Source organism: Eleutherodactylus coqui, chromosome 9 (assembly GCF_035609145.1).
Source record: "Eleutherodactylus coqui strain aEleCoq1 chromosome 9, aEleCoq1.hap1, whole genome shotgun sequence".
Classification (NCBI taxonomy): domain Eukaryota; kingdom Metazoa; phylum Chordata; class Amphibia; order Anura; family Eleutherodactylidae; genus Eleutherodactylus; species Eleutherodactylus coqui.
The window spans coordinates 140,768,193-140,788,626 of NC_089845.1; the positions used below are offsets into that span (position 1 = coordinate 140,768,193).

Here is a 20,434-nt window from a genome sequence, read left to right on the forward strand (position 1 = left end):
GCCGCGCCTCTCCCCGCCCCCCGGCGCCCCCCCGAATCTTTACGCCCGAGTACTGAAGTACTCGAAAATGGCGGTACTCGGGTGCATAAGTACTCGTTACGAGTACGTTCGCTCATCTCTAGTCAGGTGTAAGGGGGTGCCATGTTGTTGTTTGTGACTGTTACTGTTTCTTTTACATACATTTCCTTGTTATTGTAAATTGTTTAAGTCTGTGCTCCCTGAGTGCTGGTAAAGGCAACTCGTGACTTTTGCAACGTGCCAATTTTTCCTGTTGCCCTGGTAACCAGGGTGTGATAGAAAATGGTGGTCCCCACCCTGTGGATAGGGAAAGCTCAGAGAGAACAAAAGTGATAGAGGATTGTGAGGAAGTCCAGCTGAGTGAGCTTAATGGAGCCTCTGGCTATGAGAGAGATGTGGAAACTTCTCAATAAGTGCATGAGCTCCATTCTAGCACTCAGGAAGAAAGAGAAGCCCTCTGCAATGACTAAAGGTAGTTCCCGTTCTACTTCAACTATGGACTATGGCTAATCATTCCTTTGTGGCAGATGACAATGCTGAAAACCGGAATGTGAACTGATCAGTAGTAACAAGCAGTAGGGTGGTGAGTGTTACCCTGCTCCCAAGAGACCTGAGTTGAGCAGAGAAAGTCTAGCTGGACTTTCCGCTAAAGGACTGCACCTCTGTCCAAACAAAAGCTGCACTATCTGCTTACTGATTCTACTTACCCAGCTGTACTCTTCCCGACACCAGCTCTTACACAGTCAATATCCAAATAAAGTTTGGACGGCAGCAGAATAGCTTAGATGCAATAAAACAGGTCTTTATTCCATCCTTTAAAATGGTACAAGCAGCGATGTTTCAACCACCCAATGGTCTTTATAATGCTGATGGTCATGCTGATAAAGACCACTGGATGGTCGAAACCGTCACTGCTTGTACCATTTTTAAGGATGGAATAAAGACCTGTTTTAATGCATCTAGGCTATTCTGATGAGATTCAAACTTCATTTGGATCTTGATGCGATTGAAGAAGTGGAGTTCATTCTCTAGAATTGGCTGTGCAGAGTTTGTCTCCCCTGAATTGGGTTTACATTAGAGATGAGTGAGTATACTCGCTAAGGCACATTACTCGAGCGAGTAGTGCCTTAGCCGAGTATCTCCCCGCTCATCTCTAAAGATTCGGGGGCCGTCGGGGAGTGCGGAGAGGAGAGTGGCAGGGGAGTGCGGAGAGGAGATCTCTCCCCCCCCCCCCCCCCCCCGCTCCCCACTGCAACTCACCTGTCACCCGCGCCGGCCCCCGAATCTTTAGAGACGAGCGAGGAGATACTCGGCTAAGGCACTACTCGCTCGAGTAATGTGCCTTAGCGAGTATACTCGCTCATCTCTAGTTTACATCCATTGTGCTCGCTGGTGTAATTTCTTTCCGGACCAGCTCTTACACAGTCATGCGCACAGTCAGCCCATTCACATGGGGTATTTAGTGTGCACTGCTCTCATACTCGCTGGTGGCCCCTGTGTTCCCTTATCTTTTGGTAAAGTAATACAGCAAATGTCTTTAGTGAATAAACCCCTTTGATGGTGGTTTCACACACAGCATTTGCTAGTGGCATTTTTTTAATTGCCAGATGTATTGTAGGTCAATAGGGAAATAGGAAATGTACTAAAAACAGAGTGCTGTTTTTTTAGTGCCTCTCTTTTTTTACGTGTGCACTTTTTGGGTGACTGGTATTTTTTTTACAATTGCAGCAGGCTGTAGGTTTGTCATTTTTTTCTAGCATTTTTGCATAGAAAAAAGGCCAGAAAAAAAACACCACCTTAAAGCACTTTCAAAAAACCACATGTACCAGTTAAAAAAATCACAGGCTTTTTTACATGCATTTTTTCAACTCAAACAACGTTACCAATAAGTGTGTGTGAAGCAAGCTTAAGGGAAAGCTGTGTATATTGTAAAATTATTACTGAATCCGTATATATAGTATATATAAATTACCAATGGACAGAGGGAACAACATTTTCTACGGTGTAATTTTTGGATAGCAATTGACACATTCATGTACATAGGAGGGTTTTCCTGTGTGATCAGTGCCATGACAATATCTGACATTGTAGACCATATTTGTAAAGATGACTGTAGATGCCAGATACATCTGGATCTGTTGCCAACCTAATATCTATGATGGACTATATTATCCTATCAAATTAAAGGTGACTTAATCTGCAAAAAAATACCTGATGCCCATGGTTACTGGTATTGACCAAACCAAACCATTAGAACTCTGTTTTGGGTTGAACTTTTCTAAACGTTCTCCCCAAAGCAGGGTTTTGCTGGTTTAAGTTACTCAACACTAGTTCTGAACACTGGTTTTAACACTCTCAGGGCTCAGTCAGACGAGCATTTTTTCACGCATGAATAGGTGAGTGAAAAAAAGCAGAACGCATGTATAAAAAAATGCGTGACCGAAGCTAAAATTCGCACACAAATAGTGTGGCCCCATTGAAAGCAATGGGAGAGAATCGCTATTCCCTTCTGAGGCTGTGAGAGCTGCAGCAGCGGATTCCTTGGATGTAAAACCCCTGGATGCTGTCACATTCAGGGATCTCACCTTGTTGTCAATGGGGCCGACTGCCCCATTGAAAACATAGGGAGAAGATTATGCTCCTCTGCCACAGCTGTGACAGCTGCAGCAGGGGATTTCTTCATCCGGTCTGGGAGTCCCCTCATCACTGAACACTGTGAAAACATTCAATGATGCATGGCTGTGATTGGTCACAGAGCTCAGCCAAACAGAGGCAGCACTTCCAGGAGGTGGGGATTTTTCAATCCCTAGCCAGAAGAAAATGAAGAAGACTGCCAGTGACCCAGGAAGAACATGCGCCGGAGCCAGACAGAGCTTCTAGGTGATATATATATATATATATATATATATATATATATATATATATTTTTTTTTTTTACTGCAGCAGGGGCTTATTTTGGGGGTAGGGCTCATATTTCAAGCACCACCACCTCCATCCCACCCCTGCGGGATTTGAAAGCAATGGGATAGCATTGCGATCCTCTGTCACAGCTGTGGCAGGGGATTTCTTCATCCCTGCGGGGAGTCCCCTCATCATTGAATACTGTAACAGTGCTGTCACACTGTTCAGTGATGAGGGGACTCCCCGCTTCATGCGAAGCGGAAAACGCTATCCTATCTTTTGCAGGTGCATAGTTTTAGCGCTTGTAAGAAATGGACATGTGACCACTTTCATTTGAAAGCATTAGTTGTAATAGAGACATTTTTTAAACGCACCTATTCAAGCATGAAATAAATGCTTGTCTGACTGAGCCCTCAGAGTGTTATACAGGGTTTGTATGGCTCTTAGAAATGTCATACACCAGTTTTAGAAGTTTTGGAGAACTTCTGGTTCAGTTTGAACTAATTCAGATCAAACCAAACCTTTTGCAAAAGTTTGGTGAATTGGCTGAACCAAACTTTTGAAAAGTTGCTTTTCACTAATGGTCACTTCAAAACTAGCCATACACGAGAAGCCATTAACCCATGAGGTGTGGCTACATACTCTTAAACCCATATAGATAGGCTCTGCATAGGTGGAGCAATTGGATCACAATGGGACTTAATACAATAAGTAATGCCCCATTTAGAAAGGACAAGAGTCGTCTAAATAACTACATGAGCGCTGACATCACCGCTGAGGTCATTAGTGCTCATACAGAGCATTTAGACAGGTAGAGAACACCACTGGATTGCGGTCTTCTCTCTCAGCGCTTGACCTTCTAGATGAGCAGGGAGCATTGACACTGAACGGGAAACCCACGATCCAGTGATGTTTTTTATGCTGGCTAAAAGTCAGTGATAACGAGAAGAGAACAAATATGAACAATTTTTTTCGTCCTGCGTAAATGGCCCTTTAGGTAAAGCATTAAAGTAGTACATTCCTACAGAGCCTATCCCGCTTCTCTTTATACACACTGCAATATCTGTCCTGATTTCTTATACGTCTATGAACTCTAATTATTTGTTTGATTATGGCACATTATCACTGCAAGGACATAATATAGCCATGGACTATTACAGTATAGAAGAGGATTATAACATATATACCATATATACACACACTATTAGGACAGAATCCTTACATTCTGTATAACATACAGACAAATATCTCAACAGTGTCATAGATTAGGGAAATATCATACAATGCATGCTAATAGTATATTTGTGTATAAAATGTACACAAACCTGCAGTGGTCTGTGTACTAGCACATAGCAACCAGTCTGCAGTGTTCAGAAGAGTCATGCTGTCCCCTGAAGGCAAAAGGCAAACAAAAGAACCAGTTGGGCATTATTGCAAGAATATCTTCCTTTAATAATACTTTTTTTCTAAAAACAATTCATCATTTGGAATTAGTTGAAGCCGGCTGCCCTACTGCTTCCTCCACTCCTGTACTTTTGCCCAGATGGACTATTTGTGAGCACCTCTTTATAAAGAATGCAAAAATATAAAAGAAACCAAAGCTTTGTGAAATATATTAAAAAAAATTGCAATGCAAACAACTAGAGATGAGCGAGCATGCTCGGTTGAGGAAATTACTCGAGCGAGCATCGGAATTTTCGAGTAACTGCCTGCTTGTTTGAAAAGATTCAGCGGGCAGCGGGGGTGAGCAGGGGGTTGCGGGGGGAGCAGGGGAGAGAGGGGAGATCCCCCCCGCTCTCCCCCGTCGCCCCCGAATCTTTTCGAACGAGCAGGCAGTTACTTGAAAATGCCAATGCTCGCTTGAGTAACTTCCTTAATCGAGCATGCTCGCTCATCTCTACAAGCAACTGATTCCAATTGTCACAGCTTTATATCTATGTGGAATGCTAAAGACTGAACATATTTTTCTATGCAAATTAGTGAACTGTTTGTGGATACACATGAACAGAATGGCAACAATCTAATAATTGAAAAAATTGTGCCATTTAATTTTTTACATTTCTCAATTGATCAAGAAGGATTGGACAACTGATGATTAAATTACATTAGCAATGAAACAGAGTTAGAAGAAAAACCACATTCCCAAAAATGATGGAAATTCTAACTAGAATTTTAACATAATCTACATTATCTACTGCAAAATTTGTCAATCAATTGCCCAATCTGTCACCCATTGACCTAAATCATACAAAAACAGATCGCAACACATCTGTTTACAATAGCACTTTTTTTAAGTCGAAGTGCTGAATTTTTTTTTAATTCTGAAAAAACTCTATCTATGATGGTAATAGTATACATCAGCTAAAATCACACGAATCAATGGGAAGCGTTTAAAGACTAATTATGAGACGTCCTCAGCCAATCGGTCCAAGAATGTAAACTAAAAAGTTTGCGTGACCCTGGCACAGTTAGGTGATAAATACTTGAATACTTGAATACTGCACACACGTTGCAGCATGAAACGGTTAACAGCAAAAATAAGTAGTATCATAAAAATTCAACTTTGACTGAACTGTGTTTTTTATCTCGATTTGAAACAATGAAGAACAGTGAAGTGCTGGCAAGGGCTCCCCATACTAACAGCGTAGAACATTACAGATATCATCTGAAAAATTTTTATGTGAAAGGTCCACATAAGAACTCACTGCGAGAATCAAGGATTTTAGTATGAAGATAATTGTACGTCTCCAGAAGATTTACATCTATTTATATCACATCTTTTAAGTGGTATAAATCATGTAAAATGAGAATCCTTCTCTGTGTTTGGCTCTAATGGAGAAATCAGAGTGACCTTAAACTTATAAGGGACTAGTTTTATGAGGCGAGATCATTTTAGGAAAAAAATCATTTTATTAATGCCATATTCTTTCTAATGGAACGACATAATCAGTAGTCAATAAAATCTTGGGGACAAATGACTTTAAACTCCATAAAGATATAATAGAGCAATAAAAGAAATTTCAATAAAAGGGTAAAATAATTTTCACAATTTAAAAAAAATAATAAAATAATAAAAAACGGCAGAAAATACAGTCGAGGAAGCCAAATAATGGCAAATATCAGGAAGTTGAAAGTGGATACATGAAAAATAAAAGGGGATTTCAGTTCAATAATACATCTATCCATCTAAGGTATAATGTTTTTCTAGAATTGGCATTGACACGTCTTCCAATTATCTACAAGAAGCAAAGCGTAAAATATTAGATCTCTTGATCATATCAAAATCATTCCTCAAGAACTTTGCCGTTGAGCGATTGCATGAGTATTAATATTTAAGTAACGCTAAATCAACCAGTGTATGGTACAAAAAATAACAGCTAGACCTCAATTATGGTATAGTAAAAAAAAGTTGCCTTCTATTCGGAGACTAGAGTTACAGATGCAGCAAACGTTAACTTGACATTTAATGTCCCAGCAAGACCTCGACTACAGTATAGCAAAACGTTCTCAGCTACTAGGAAAGTAAAGTTACAGATCCAGCAAACTTTAACTTGACATTTAACGTGAAATGATAACTATAGTATACTACAATGCTGCTGATTAACACTTCATGTCGGTCATGTTAAGAATTGCTACAAATGTAGGTTAAGAAAATCCTGCAGATTAAAAGTAAGAAGTAAGACCAAAATGGGATTAAGTCGGAAAAAAGCAGTTTACTATCTTAATTTATTTTTTCTAAACTGTGACCTAGAATTGGACCTGCATCGTACAGATGTAGCAAACATTAACATGACACTTAGCACATTAGATGAACAGTCACAGCAAAGTTTAACTTGACACCTAACACAACAAAAACCATTGAAAAAGTCAACATTTGCTGCAAATGTGCATTTAAAACTTTAAGGGTCATGCACACAGGCATCATTACAGAGCTCATAGACACTCTGTCCGTCTGTTGCCCGATGTGCAGGACACTACATATTACACCAAGAATCAGACAAGAATAGGACATGCAGTGATTTTTCTAACTCGGACTATCGGTCCAGGTGAAAAATCACTGGTGTGAATAAAGCATTTAAATGAATGGGTTTTATTATTTTCATGTGATTTCAGACTGATTTTTTCGGGCCGTTTTTTTCACTTGATTTTCAATTCAAATAAATTGGTCCGAAATTGCACGGAAATAGAAGACGTTCATTTGAATGCGGATATTCACATTTGCTTTTTTTTAAACCCAAATGAACAGTCTGAGTAATAAAAATCGCAGAACGTCCTATTTTGGTGCAATTTTCATATGGGATTTGCCAATTCTAGTCATTTAAAAAAAAAAAAATAATTAAATAATGGATTGCATTTACAGAATGTGAATGCAATCTCTTTTTAATGCATCTAACGATTGGAACAATCAATAAAAAAAAAGAGAACTAAAAAGCTATTTTTTATGTGTGTGAAAAACGCATGCAAAACAGGTAAACAAAGCTAAAACGCGAGAAAATCAAATAAAAATTGAGAAAAAAAAGACCAATTTTTCAGCACCAAAAAATCCCACCCATGTGCATTGAGCCTCAGCGTCAAGTTAATGTTTGCTGCATTCATACTTGATATACTGTAAGACAATAGGCAGGTGTGGTACTGCAGTCAGCAGGGGGCTTTACAGCACTGGGTTCAAGTTTGGTTTTGGCAATATCAACAAGGACTGTGTGTGTTATCCGGGGCTTGTGTGTGTTTCTTCCAGGTCCTTTCGTTTGCACCCACACCTTACAAGGCACACTGATGGGTTAACTGGCTTCCTATGAATTTGACTGTAGTGAATGGAAGGAATTCGAGAGGGACTGGTGTGAGTGGTGACGATCTGTGTACAGAGCTGAGGAATATGTTATCGATATATAAGCAGCAATTCAAAAAATGAATCTATACTCAATCAAACAGTTTATTAGACACTTGTTTTCATCAGTCTAGAGTATGTGGGTTTTAAAAGTTTTTTTGGTCCTCGCTGTCCAAGTCAATTCTGATTACTGACTTCTAAACAATGTCTGCGTGGAACGATCCTGTACAGATGAAGGTGTCTGAAATGTGATTTTTGTGTTCTTCTTTCTGTGTATGGTATTTGATGATAAAGAGTTGGATTATGAACGAGTCACATGTAGAGATGAGCGAACGTGCTCGTTTAGAGCAATTACTCGAGCGAGCATCGCTTTTTTCGAGTAACTGCCTAATCGGGCAAAAAGATTCGGGGGGCGCCGGGGGTGAGCGGGGGGTTGTGGTGGGGAAGAGAGAGAGAGAGCTCCCCCCTGTTCCCCCCTGTTATCCCCCACTCCACCCCGCCGCCCCCGAATCTTTTCGCCCGAGTAGGCAGTTACTCGAAAAAAGCCATACTCGATCGAGTAATTGTCCTAAACGAGCACGCTCGCTCATCTCTAGTCACATGTCTACTTTTAGCTTAGTACAAAAACTTAGTGAATTGGTTAAATATTTGTTCCCTAATGTGATCTTTTTACTGGGATTGCATTTAGCTACAGATATTAATGGAACTTCTGACAGGCCATATAGGAAATTCAGTGCTATGTGGTTTGTGTCCAGCTCCGTCAACAGACTAGTGATGGTAGTGTGTAGTCTGCAAATGAGATCCCCATTACAAACTTCTGTTGACGCAGAAGGGGAGGACCATGAGGGATCCGAATGTCCCCAGATCATTCCTGTAGCCAATGAGAGCAATGGTGATGAGAGTATTATTATATTATGGAATTGCTATGTAAATAGTTTATCAGAATAGTGGTGATATGTAAAAAATCAATACATCGGTATAAAGAAAGAAAGAAAATGGCATGAAAAGGCAGGAGATGTAGGAAATAATGCCCTTTACATGGATAGGAGTGCATGTTCTATATACTGTATATAACAATATCTAAGTGAGTCCTGGAAATGAAACTCCGGCTTTAACATCTAATAGGGTATTTAGTTCATGAGCCCCTTAGACAATCTGTAGGCTTCAGCCTAGACCCAGATAGACCAAAGCATTACAATCATCATGATCCACTTATAGCTATGACACATATGTCGTTGCCCCATGACTAATGACATAATTGTGAAGTGTTCTATGCTTCTTACATTAGTAAACATATAACCCAGCAACGTCAGTGACACGTAAGACTGCTTAGGAGGCAAATATTACATTTGAAAAAAACAGCTGCTCTTGGGGGTCATCATAGATGATCATTCGGTTCAGGAAAAGTGGCAGTGATAATGAGAATACAATGTTTGGGAGTCAACACTGTAAAATGTGAGAATAATCTCTGCTTTCTAAAATGTGTAACCTTAATTCAAGGGTCCAAAAAGTTATTTGTGTTAGTGCTAAAATAAAATGATCATTTTTTATTACATTTTATGTAACTAATATCTGTTTCTACTACATTCTTAAGCCGACATTGCAGAAACGATTCATAGTGAAAATTTATATTGAATGAAACTTAGGATAATGCTTGACTAAATACTTAGGGGACATTCAGACATGACAGATTTGAGCGTGCTGCACTGTTCATGTCGTTACAGAAAGGTTGCAGTTTCTGACTGTAGATTTCACACCCACAGGGGTGAAAGCCACATGAATTAGCAGTCCAATCTGCACCAAAATCCGCATTAAACATATGTAGATTTTGATACACAATTGCCACCAAGTCTGCCCATCCGAAGGCATCCTAACAAAAACTTTTTCAGGTTTTTTGGGCATTTTCCACGCTCTTCCACTATAGTATGACATGCAGAGATATTAGCTGTTAGAGTGAAATTATTCAAAAAGAACCTCATAATGTAACATTTTCACCCATTTCTAGCATTAAAGAAACAACCAATAAGCATCTTGAAGTGGGCAACATTTGGAAGACCTCTAGAAATTATGCTCTACAGGGTCATAAAAGAGAGGTGATCCCATATTCAGCTTAATGGAAGCCCACAAACATTTAGTACCTATATAGAGGCCTACACAATGTGTTATATCTATACAAATGGTCTTCTGCCCATCTGGTAGCAAGCTGTCCAGCAGCTTTGAAATATATATCTATGCAATGCTAAATGTAGACATTTATGGATTACCTATACAGTAGGTCACCTACTTCTTAATCTATCACCACAAGATTTAGTGAATCACAGCAGTATAAACCAAACACATAACTTATCCCACAAAACAAATATAAAGCTTTAGGCTGCCCATACACATAAGATAAAAATCATCCAAAATTTCTGTCCTCCATGAGTTAAAAATTTTAGACAAATCATCATTTTCTATGGCCGACAACAGACTTCTGTCTGCTGAAAATATGATGTTGCAGATTGGAACTTGTTGGCCATTGCCGATTGAAACTCAATGTGTATGATAGGATATCAGCCAAATATGGCCAATCATTTGCTTCTATGTGCAACAGCATTGCATGGTTTTTGGTAGATCATGTGCTCAATTTGCCCGTTCAGTCTGGCCTGTTGCTGGTAAGTTCATTTCTACGAACATATCGATGGACGACTGATCGGTTGCATACTGGCTGATCATAATCTTATGTGTATGGCCAGCTTTAGACACCTGACTTGTCAAGAATACTTCTAGCTTGCCACTGACTACATGAGAACCTTGAGGCCAAAGTTTATTACAATCCACAGGTTACAGACTCCCAATCTAAGCATTAGCCTCCATGATGATGTCCACCAAGGACATGGTCTGAACCAGCTACATTGTGCATACCTATTCATTTCATAATCACTGATGTACAACGTCTTATTTGCAAGACCACAATATAATAAGTACCCAATCAAAGTTCTTCTATTCAAACAAATGCTCCACAGGTCTACAGCATGAATGGCTATTTAATATCCCTCCAAGTGATGTTGGGTTATTTCAAGGTAACTACAATACATGTTTTGTTAAATAGATTATAATACAATTTTGGCAGCCTTTGAAAGATAATTTTGCTATTGCCTATTATGAAGACTGAAATTTAAAAGCAGATGGTGAAATGTAAAATAAACCTCCCAGTATAGTGATATGAATAATTATTATAGTATTCAGCATTACCATAGTGTGAGATCAGCTGGATCAGACTGATACGTTTTTATCTACTATGCAAAAACTTTGTTTCTTAGTACACATCAAACAAAAAATGCATATTATGCTTTTTATTTTATGTACATTTTATTATTGTCTTAATCTGTATATAATTTGATTCAGGGTTCTTTTTCTTTAATGAACCTTTCCTTTCAATTCCATAAAATAAACTATCAATGGATACCCCATAACTTCATGCCACTTACCTTCTGTGCCATTTGGTGTCATGGAATTGTTGTTTATGTGTGAGTTATCAAGGCTTGTCCCACTGGGAGAATCACTACTGCCACTAAGTCGACTATGAGGACTAGCTAGATCCTGCATTTCCATAGACCTGAAATGAAGCCAATTTCAGCCATGAATACAATGGACAGCTATCATAGCTAATCCCCCCTCACCCCCCCTGGCCAAAGAAAGAAATCTATTAGTGCATTGCTGTACCATATGTTCAAGGCTCCATACCATAAGAAACACAGCCTGTTGCTTTTGCTTTAACCATAATGAACTAAGATTTTGCTATTGTGAAGACTGAAATTTAAAAGCAGATGGTAAATAAACTCTAGACCATATCTTCCAATATAATAATATATTTAATGATTATTACACTTCTTAAACACAATAAAATAATAATAATTAGCTATTATTATTATTATTACTACAACTCGACTGCAATGGAACTATTTTAATGCTAACATGTGATACAACAAATCTGAGGTTACTCTGTATATTATTTGTAAATATTGCATGTGTGCTTTACTATATAATAATATAAATGTTACAGTATGCTCTCCGTTGTTACATTGTATGTTATAATAATATTATTACTACTTTCTAAATATCAATATTCATAAAAAATGACCAGTTGCTGCACTAAAAGTAGAGATGACTGGCCTGCGATCAATGTGACTGTGCCCATTCAATATGCTATTGTATTAACCCTCCTCCTGCCATCTAATATAGATAATCATCTGCATTATCAGCCTATTAGTGCAAACAGCCTACTGTCATTGAATTAGCCTTCAGCACTCACAAGCTGCCATGATTTATCATCCAATTGTGTTTTAAAGGGTCTACAAACACTAGAAGCAATTGATGCAGCCTGCAGTCCTGTGACAGCAAATGGGGTATTCATGATGCACGTGTTTACTCTGGCAAACTAGTTAATTGTTCCTCTGTTTCCGTTGAAACAAATGCAGCATTAAAGCATTATTATGTCTGCTCAGTTGTTTGCTTTGTGGATTACATAAAGCGTGCCCAATTGAAAAAGGCTAAGACCAACATACAGTGAATCCATACAACCATTTCACTACAGTGCAGTAGCTCAGCTGTCACTGAGGCAATAAGACTGCATCACAATACGTCCCCGGCACAAAGCGGTTTAGACTTTCTGAATGGTACCAAAATAAATAATAGTTCTATTCCTAAAGCTAAAAACAAAGAATGGACGGGCACGTATCATCATTTTATGTCATTTTAAATTTTTTTTCACGATGTATGAATATTTTGTGGCAAACTGCAAAAAGAGCAAATATAATAAGCATAATAGACAGCTGCGTGATACACATGATGCAAAAGATCATTGTGCACTTTGCATAACTTTTGCAAGGTTATTATGGCTTTCTAATTATAGAAAAGATGTGTCAGCCTTATTATAAGATTAGTGCCAAACAGCACAGGTGATATTAAAAGGAATTGACACATATTTTATGCATACTACAGTATATATCTATATATCTATATCTATCTATAGCTATCTATATATACATATAGATAGATAGATAGATAGATACATGTATTTAGATAGATATATATGCTTTATAATGGTCCAGACTTGTTGAAACATTAGGAACACAAATACATTTAGGCCATATATAACATTGGTGAAGAAGAACAATACATTAACATTATAATAGATCCCAGATAACTTACTCAAATATTAGTATCTATCTATCTATCTATCTATCTATCTATCTCATATCTATCTATCTCATATCTATCTATCTCATATCTATCTATCTATCTCATATCTATCTCATATCTATCTACCATCTATCTATCTCATATCTATCTATCTATCTCCTATCTATCTATATACTATCTATCTCATATCTATCTATCTAATATCTATCTATCTATCTATCTATCTATCTATCTATCTCATATCTATCTATCTAATATCTATCTATCTATCTCATATCTATCTATCTAATATCTATCTATCTATCTCATATCTATCTATCTATCTCATATCTATCTATCTATCTATCTATCTATCTATCTATCTATCTATCTATCTATCTCATATCTATCTACCATCTATCTCATATCTATCTATCTATCACAACAACATGTTAAAATAATAGAGGTAATTTCCATACAAATTGCTTCTCATTTTTTAGCTCACCCAGAGACATCCTATAATAAAAGCAAGCAGACCACATCATTAAATTGAGATTAATTACTAGTAAAGTTTTGAAAGGAAAGGAAAGACAATCAAAATAATGCTTACCTTTGATAAGGAGAAGCCGCAACATCTGACCTCATATAAAAGTCGTTTTCTTTTATACCTAGAAGTCACAACATACAAGGGGTGTTATTATAATATCCAACTCCAGCCTAAATTGATAGTCACTGTTGAACCTCACTAGACTGATACTAGACAGAAGCTACACATAGAAGAAGACACTGTGGCAGTAGAGTCATTTTGTCTTCATGTTAGAAGCCTGAAGTGTGGATTCTCCCTGCTGTTCCCCTCCTCTTTCTCCCCGTCAGGGGGAAGGCGGCCAAATGGCAGGGATAGTGATTCATCATTGGTCTATGACAGCTGCAAAATGGATTACCCCTCCCCCAATCAAGATGCAAAACAGTTTTTCTAAGGTAGCTAGAACAAGGTGCATGGATAAGGTAGCTATTAACAATAATCATGCTGAACAGAAGTAGATGAAGCATTAAACCAAGAGCAGCATCCTATCTTTCATCTCTTGTGACCATTGTAAACTATATCTCCCTCAGACACATTAACTCTTGACAGCATTCTAATTTTATCATCTAGCTTTCTTCTTACAGCATATTTACTACTATACAGGGTAAATTCTAGGTTCCATGCCGGAATGGGGCTGTAATTTGGGATGTGATTCTATAGTCCTCCTACTTTTCTCGACCTTATTGGGTAAACCTGAAAAACCCACACAAGAGGTAAACACCGAAAACACAATGTAAACAGCTAAAGATTTGTATGTTCTTTAATCAGTACTTGCCTTAGAAAACCCATGCATTATGTTTTTCTTCACAGAGAATATGACTCAATGGCTTTGTATTTGTAGATGTGAGTTTGCAATTTGTATGTGTCTATGAGGCTCCTTTTCTCTCTTTTGTGCGCGATATTGTGGATCTCACGCATATTGCCTTTAACTTGGATGGAGATGACTCAGAGATTGGATCTCAGAAAAGTTTGGTGAGAAGGTTTGGGAGATGAGTAGCTTGTTAATGGTATGCATTACTGCAGGCAGTGTATACAGCAAACAGGTGATAAGGACCAAGGTGTAGAAAGACTTCTGGCTTTAGGAAGCACAAACAAACTTTTCATAGGCAACAGGAACGTATTGTCTATAGGCCCAGAAACTTTGATGTGTGCCTCCATTCATTCTCAACTGACGGCTCTTTGATGCTTTTAGCACAAAAGGTAAAAATGAGATATTTTAAGTGCAATATAGTCCCTCAAGAAAATTTCACTTTTTTTGGGTCCTTTTGCTAATGCCTATTATTTTCTAAACAATCCTGTTCTTATATAAGAATTGCTAATTTGAAGATATGTTTTTCTACTCCACCTTTATTATTCCACGTACTACCTCTCATGAATCCTATAATATTACGCACATTGTAATATACATTGGCAATAGTTCATCTCCCTCTGAAATCGATTCTTCTAGACATATACATCATAGGTGTGCACGTAGAGTTAAATAGACTGAGTCTTATGCGTATGCTTATTTTTAGTAAAAAAGTGGGACAATTATTTATTTTTTAGGTTAATACCGGTATGTATGAAATAATTTGTGTACGTAGTGATAGATAAATAGATCATCTATGTTTGTAAATTGGATTTAGTCTATTTATAAATAAATAATAGGTAAGATAGATAGATAGATAGATAGATAGATATGAGATAGATAGATAGATAGATAGATAGATAGATAGATAGATAGATAGATATGAGATAGATAGATAGATAGATAGCCGACAGATTGCTGGGTAAGGAGACAGACAGATCAAGAAGGCCTGTAAATTAATTTAGCTGATAGATTGATTGATTGAAGGATATATGGATGATAGATGGTTGGATGGAAAGAGGGTGAGATAAATATAGGATAGCCAGATAGATGACATATTACTGGATAGGTAGACACATAGATTAAGTAGGCCTGTTAATTACTTTAATTCATAGTTACATAAAATCCTAGACAACATATTAAAGGACGTATGAATCATAAATGTTGGATGGAAATAGAGTGATATATATATATATATATATATATATATATATATATAAAGGACAGATAGAGAGATGGACAGATCAAGTAGGCCTGGATAGGTAGACACATAGATCAAGTAGGCCTGGTAATTAATTTAGTCTATTTATAAATAGAAAGTGCAGATAGATATAGATAGACGCATTTAAATAATATATATGAGGGTACCAAAGAAGATAAAACACTATAACAAACATGCAAATCTAATATCTAACCATTCCTGTATATATGTTTATTTTATAAAAGAAAACAAAATATCCAATTGTATTTAAATACATATTTAGAGCATGTGTTCTGTGTTACCAGATTAAGAAGAAATGACTCCTTAATCAAAATAACTTTAAGACAACTAATCCTCACTTAGGCTGGTCAGCTGAATCCACATAGTGGCCCAGAGAAAATAAATGGACTCTTAAGAATGTGAAGGCAGACAACAATTAGACACAGATGTGAGCAAAATTAGTTACAGTTTACAAAATGCTACACTTCACATGCTCACCCCCCCCCCCCCTCCCCTCCTCGTGCGCTTTCTGTCCGTGGTAAAAAAAAAAAAAATTATGATGTCGAAGAGGGGGTAAGAAATCTAGACAGGGAAAATTCATCTTTGGGTAGTGCTGACATGTATTTTTTCACCACTGTATGTGTTATTCTAAAGTGATCCCACACTTATTGCTTGATAGGTGATAGACACATGGACCATTTCCATTGTACAAGAAATCTATATGACCTAAAAGCTGACAACATGCAAAAATATATAAGGACCGTAAAAGCACCAAAGCGACTCCTGCTTCTTTACATGAAAACTATATTTTATGCTAGTGTCAGCAAGCAGCCTCTGACACACAGTGCATCAGGAACAAGGTCCTCGGGTGTAAATTTAGGAGCAGCCAATTCGAGTACTGATTAGTTAATGAGGTAGTTAAGTTGCCTGTTTTTACTAATTAAACACATAATTCTTCACAGATGGAAATTTCTCTGATTGGCTGACAGAATCATTTTTGTTAACCTCTGTAAGGCTGGGAAGAATTAAAGGGGTGTTCCGAGGCACTGTGGGGATGGAGGGGTTAAACTTCGCCTGGTATCCCACCAATCCATTGAATAGCCACATTAAATCTGTTAATACCATGCACTTCAACCTCCAAAAATTATTTCCAGAAGGCAGACTTGCTACGCGAGATCATCAAACAAGGCTTTAGGTTCACATTTTCTCACATTTTCCCTACCACAGAGCTCAGGATGCGGAGGAGAAATCATGACTTTTACAGTGTTTATTATACTTTGTGAAATTATGAAATCAAAATCGTCTGACAGCAAAACTCCGGATCAGGCCAAAAAGTTAATAACGTTCTGTGAAACGTAAACTGTAAATGGGAAAGGATTTAAAATTTCAAAGCAAAAGCAGAGTCTACACAAATTATGGGGTTTGAAGCCTTGTATTTTTGCTTACTTGAAGCATTTTTTTTTATAAAATGACTATAATTACAAATAGTCTTTTTTTCCAAACGCAAGGAGATTTTCAAAATGGAAGCAGCAGCCTTATCAAAATAACTGCAGCTGACATAAAAGTAAGTGATTTTTGTCGAGTTGTAGTTTTAATCTTTCCAAAGAAAACAGCTCATTTTCTCCACTTTGAATACATTTGTTTAATAATCAAATCACCAAAAAACCTGCTAAGGTATATTTTCATTAAGAATCTCATCCGTGACGTTATCGGAGCAAATTTCAAATAAATCAAATTGAATTTCATTGAATACAGATTTTAATCCAATTAATCTATCCGTCCGTCTATATATCTATCTACTAATTATATTTTATGTAAATGATTAAAAAAATGGAATTTGTGTGAAGTTATTTTGTAACTATTCTATTTTATAAATATTTATCATGTTAATTATACTATTTAGTATAATTGTTATTTCAATATTGGGATATTTTGCCGAAAGAACATGAATCTATAATGGAATTGGTCCTAATAGTAATAGATCAAGATATCCCATGTAGGCCAGTTTCATGCTATCTATACTTACAGTTAAACAGTTACATGTTTATTTTTTAAAATAAAACCTCAAATACATAATTATGATAATAATCTTAGAAAAACTGGAGGAAAAGATGAATATTTAGTTAACATGCCGCCTAATTTACTGCAACAACCTGCATTGTTAAGTGTATTAATATGCTTCACATTACATATGATAAAGAAATAAAGCAAAATGCAAAAAAAAAAAATTAAAAAATTGCAAAAATAAACAACCAATTATTTAGAATTAGCTTTGTTTGTATTATAGCTAAGATATGAAGTTGAAAAATTTTCACTTGAAATTGATCAAAAAGCCGGAGTTTGGTGGTGAAATGTATACTCACAGTAGTTTAGGAAGTCATTCGGGGTTGACTTCTGCTTTCCTCCCACACAATTCCTATAAAAGGCGATTCCAGGATAAAATAGAGTGGAGTTTTATTTTGCACTGTCCTGGAGTGCACATCAGAGCTCAGAGTCCTCTTTTCCCGGAGAGTGAAACCAAAAGAAAATAGTTAAAAATCCTGATTAAAGTCCCAGGCACTGAAGCCGAGCTGCTATGAGAGAGAGAATTAGAGAATGAAGCTTCCACATGGAGTTTAGAAGCAGGGGCTGGCTGCCTGCTTGTTGCACTGCAGCACTGAGCCTCTGGCCATAACACTGTACACTGAAGTCAGTTTCTTCCTCTGTAAATAAGATAAAATCTCAGATCCTTAGACAAAGAATCCTCTTCCCTCCTATTTGTTTGGTTTCTCAAGTAGATCTGCTCTTGTAGCCAGAGGGCTTTTTTTTTTCTCCTTTTGGAAGGCAAACCACACCAATTCCCTTGTTCAGATCTTAGCGGTTGAAATATAACAATTGGACAGAGTGATGGTGTGCTGGAGCTCTCGGAGTTAACCTCGGAGCTTCAAAAATTGTATTATGTAAATGAATCCATAGCTGTGTCTCCATATACAGCTGTGTATTAAAAAAAAGCCTAGGCAAAACCGTCTGTCAACATGCTATAAACTTCTTCTGTGGCTTCCACTTGATATTCTAAGGTTGCATTAAGAAACTACACCTCATCAGATGCAGACTCTGTACAACTGAGGAGCAAGCATTTAACTGGTTGTAGGACAAAGTAAATACTTTAGATATAGATAGATAGGAGATAGATAGATAGATAGATAGATGGATAGATAGATAGATAGATAGATAGATAGATAGATAGATAGATAGATAGATAGATAGATAGATAGATAGATAGGAGATAGATAGATAGATAGGAGATAGATAGAATGAAATAGTCATCTGTCATTGTAATCAGTTCTTTGCCTGTAATTGCAATCTATTAGCCAACCAATAAAACACCCCATTATTACCATTATTCGAGTAAACACCACAGATGGAACCCCCTCCAGCTCCATGCACACTGTGTAAACGTATGGTGATGCTTGATTGTTCTCTAAAACAATTGAATTGAGCTGTGCAATGTGTTGGCACTTTATAAATACATTACAATGATAAAATTTGCAAGAAAAAAATGAGGTGAGAATGTATGACAGATGTGATTGTGAAATATGACTCTAGACTTGGCTGTCTGGTTGTATGTTTTTTCTTTCAGAATACTACCCTGATCAAGACACATACTTTATACGTATGTGTGTGTAAATAAATGCATGCGTATGATATATATATATATATATATATATATATATATATATATATATACATATATATACATATATATATATATATACATATATATATATATATATATATATATATATATACATATATATATCATATATCTCTCTCTATATATATACACATACATACACACATGATATATATATATATATATATATATATATATATATATATATTTAAATATCAACAAATCAACTTTATCAGCACTCTGACATCCACTTTTACTGTTGTCTGGTCATGATAATAGGGATTTTATGAAAATAGAAATATGGATGCCAGCCATTCACTAATAATAGTACAAGTACTTCAAAACCATAAGTACGGTGAACAGTCAACAAATGAGAGATACAAGTTAGAGGTATAATACAGCTCCTATATACAGCACAACATTTGTGTCATTTTAACCATATGAATACAACTAGATGCTATCGCACTGATTATTCTTTTTTTTAATCAACATGAGATAGCAGGAACCTAGGACAGACATAAGCAAGCAGTGGCCCCATGCATACAATAAAAATGCTCCCCCTTTCTGTGATGTTTCAGGTTACCCCCTCCTCCATCCTGGTACAGGAGGACCCAGCAGATTTTGTCACTGCCCCTTCCCATTCATTGTAGTAAAGAAGTATCCGTGCACATTATCTGCTAATGCTTCGCTAGTTGTGCATGGGGGGTAGGCCAGAGATGGGCAAGGGGGTTGGCACCAACCTTAACTAGGGTCTCCTTCTTACTGGCATCCTAGCAGCCTGTATTATATGTATGATTTTTAGCATAGACACCATAATTAAAACTACACCAAATAAGTTATGACAAAAAGAGATAAAACGTGCAAATAGTAGTACTATACAGTAACCAGTTATAGCGTAACAATATATTTCATGATTTGTCCTACCTCAGAGTTGCTTTGGACTCTTTTAAGCAGTGAAGGGGTTATGTAATGCTTTAAAGCTTGGCTGCTCTTTCCACTCTACCCCCATAGGAGGCTCCTAGTATCTACTGATATGTTTTAGTTTAGCCACCTCCACAGAGAATAGAAACCAGTAAGGGAGGTGAAAAGTCACTACTTATTGTAAGCTTGGGGAAGACAGAATGCAGTGTAAAGGGAAAGCCAAAGAAAATGTGTGTTCTAACTTCATGTTCCCAATGCTAGCTAACGTTAAAAGCATTTGTCAATGAATAATCGGATTAGAT

At 37.0% G+C, this 20,434-nt stretch overlaps 1 protein-coding gene across 8 annotated transcripts in view; it reads right to left on the reverse strand.

Moving 5' to 3' along the window:
- Positions 1-18,181, reverse strand: part of EYA1 (EYA transcriptional coactivator and phosphatase 1) — a 124,185-nt gene extending 106,004 nt beyond the window's left edge. For 4 of the 8 annotated variants that reach the window (XM_066578573.1, XM_066578571.1, XM_066578570.1 and 1 more), the window contains exons 1-2: positions 13,518-13,717; positions 11,215-11,342 (exon numbers count right to left, since the gene is read on the reverse strand). In XM_066578573.1, the coding sequence (XP_066434670.1) occupies positions 11,215-11,342; positions 13,518-13,552 (163 nt within the window). In that variant the 5' untranslated portion in view covers positions 13,553-13,717. Of the gene's footprint in view, positions 1-4,244; positions 4,311-11,214; positions 11,343-13,517; positions 13,718-17,901 lie in introns of those variants that run through there. The other 4 variants (XM_066578569.1, XM_066578566.1, XM_066578567.1 and 1 more) reach the window with 2 other exon arrangements.
- Positions 18,182-20,434: the final 2,253 nt, after the last annotated feature.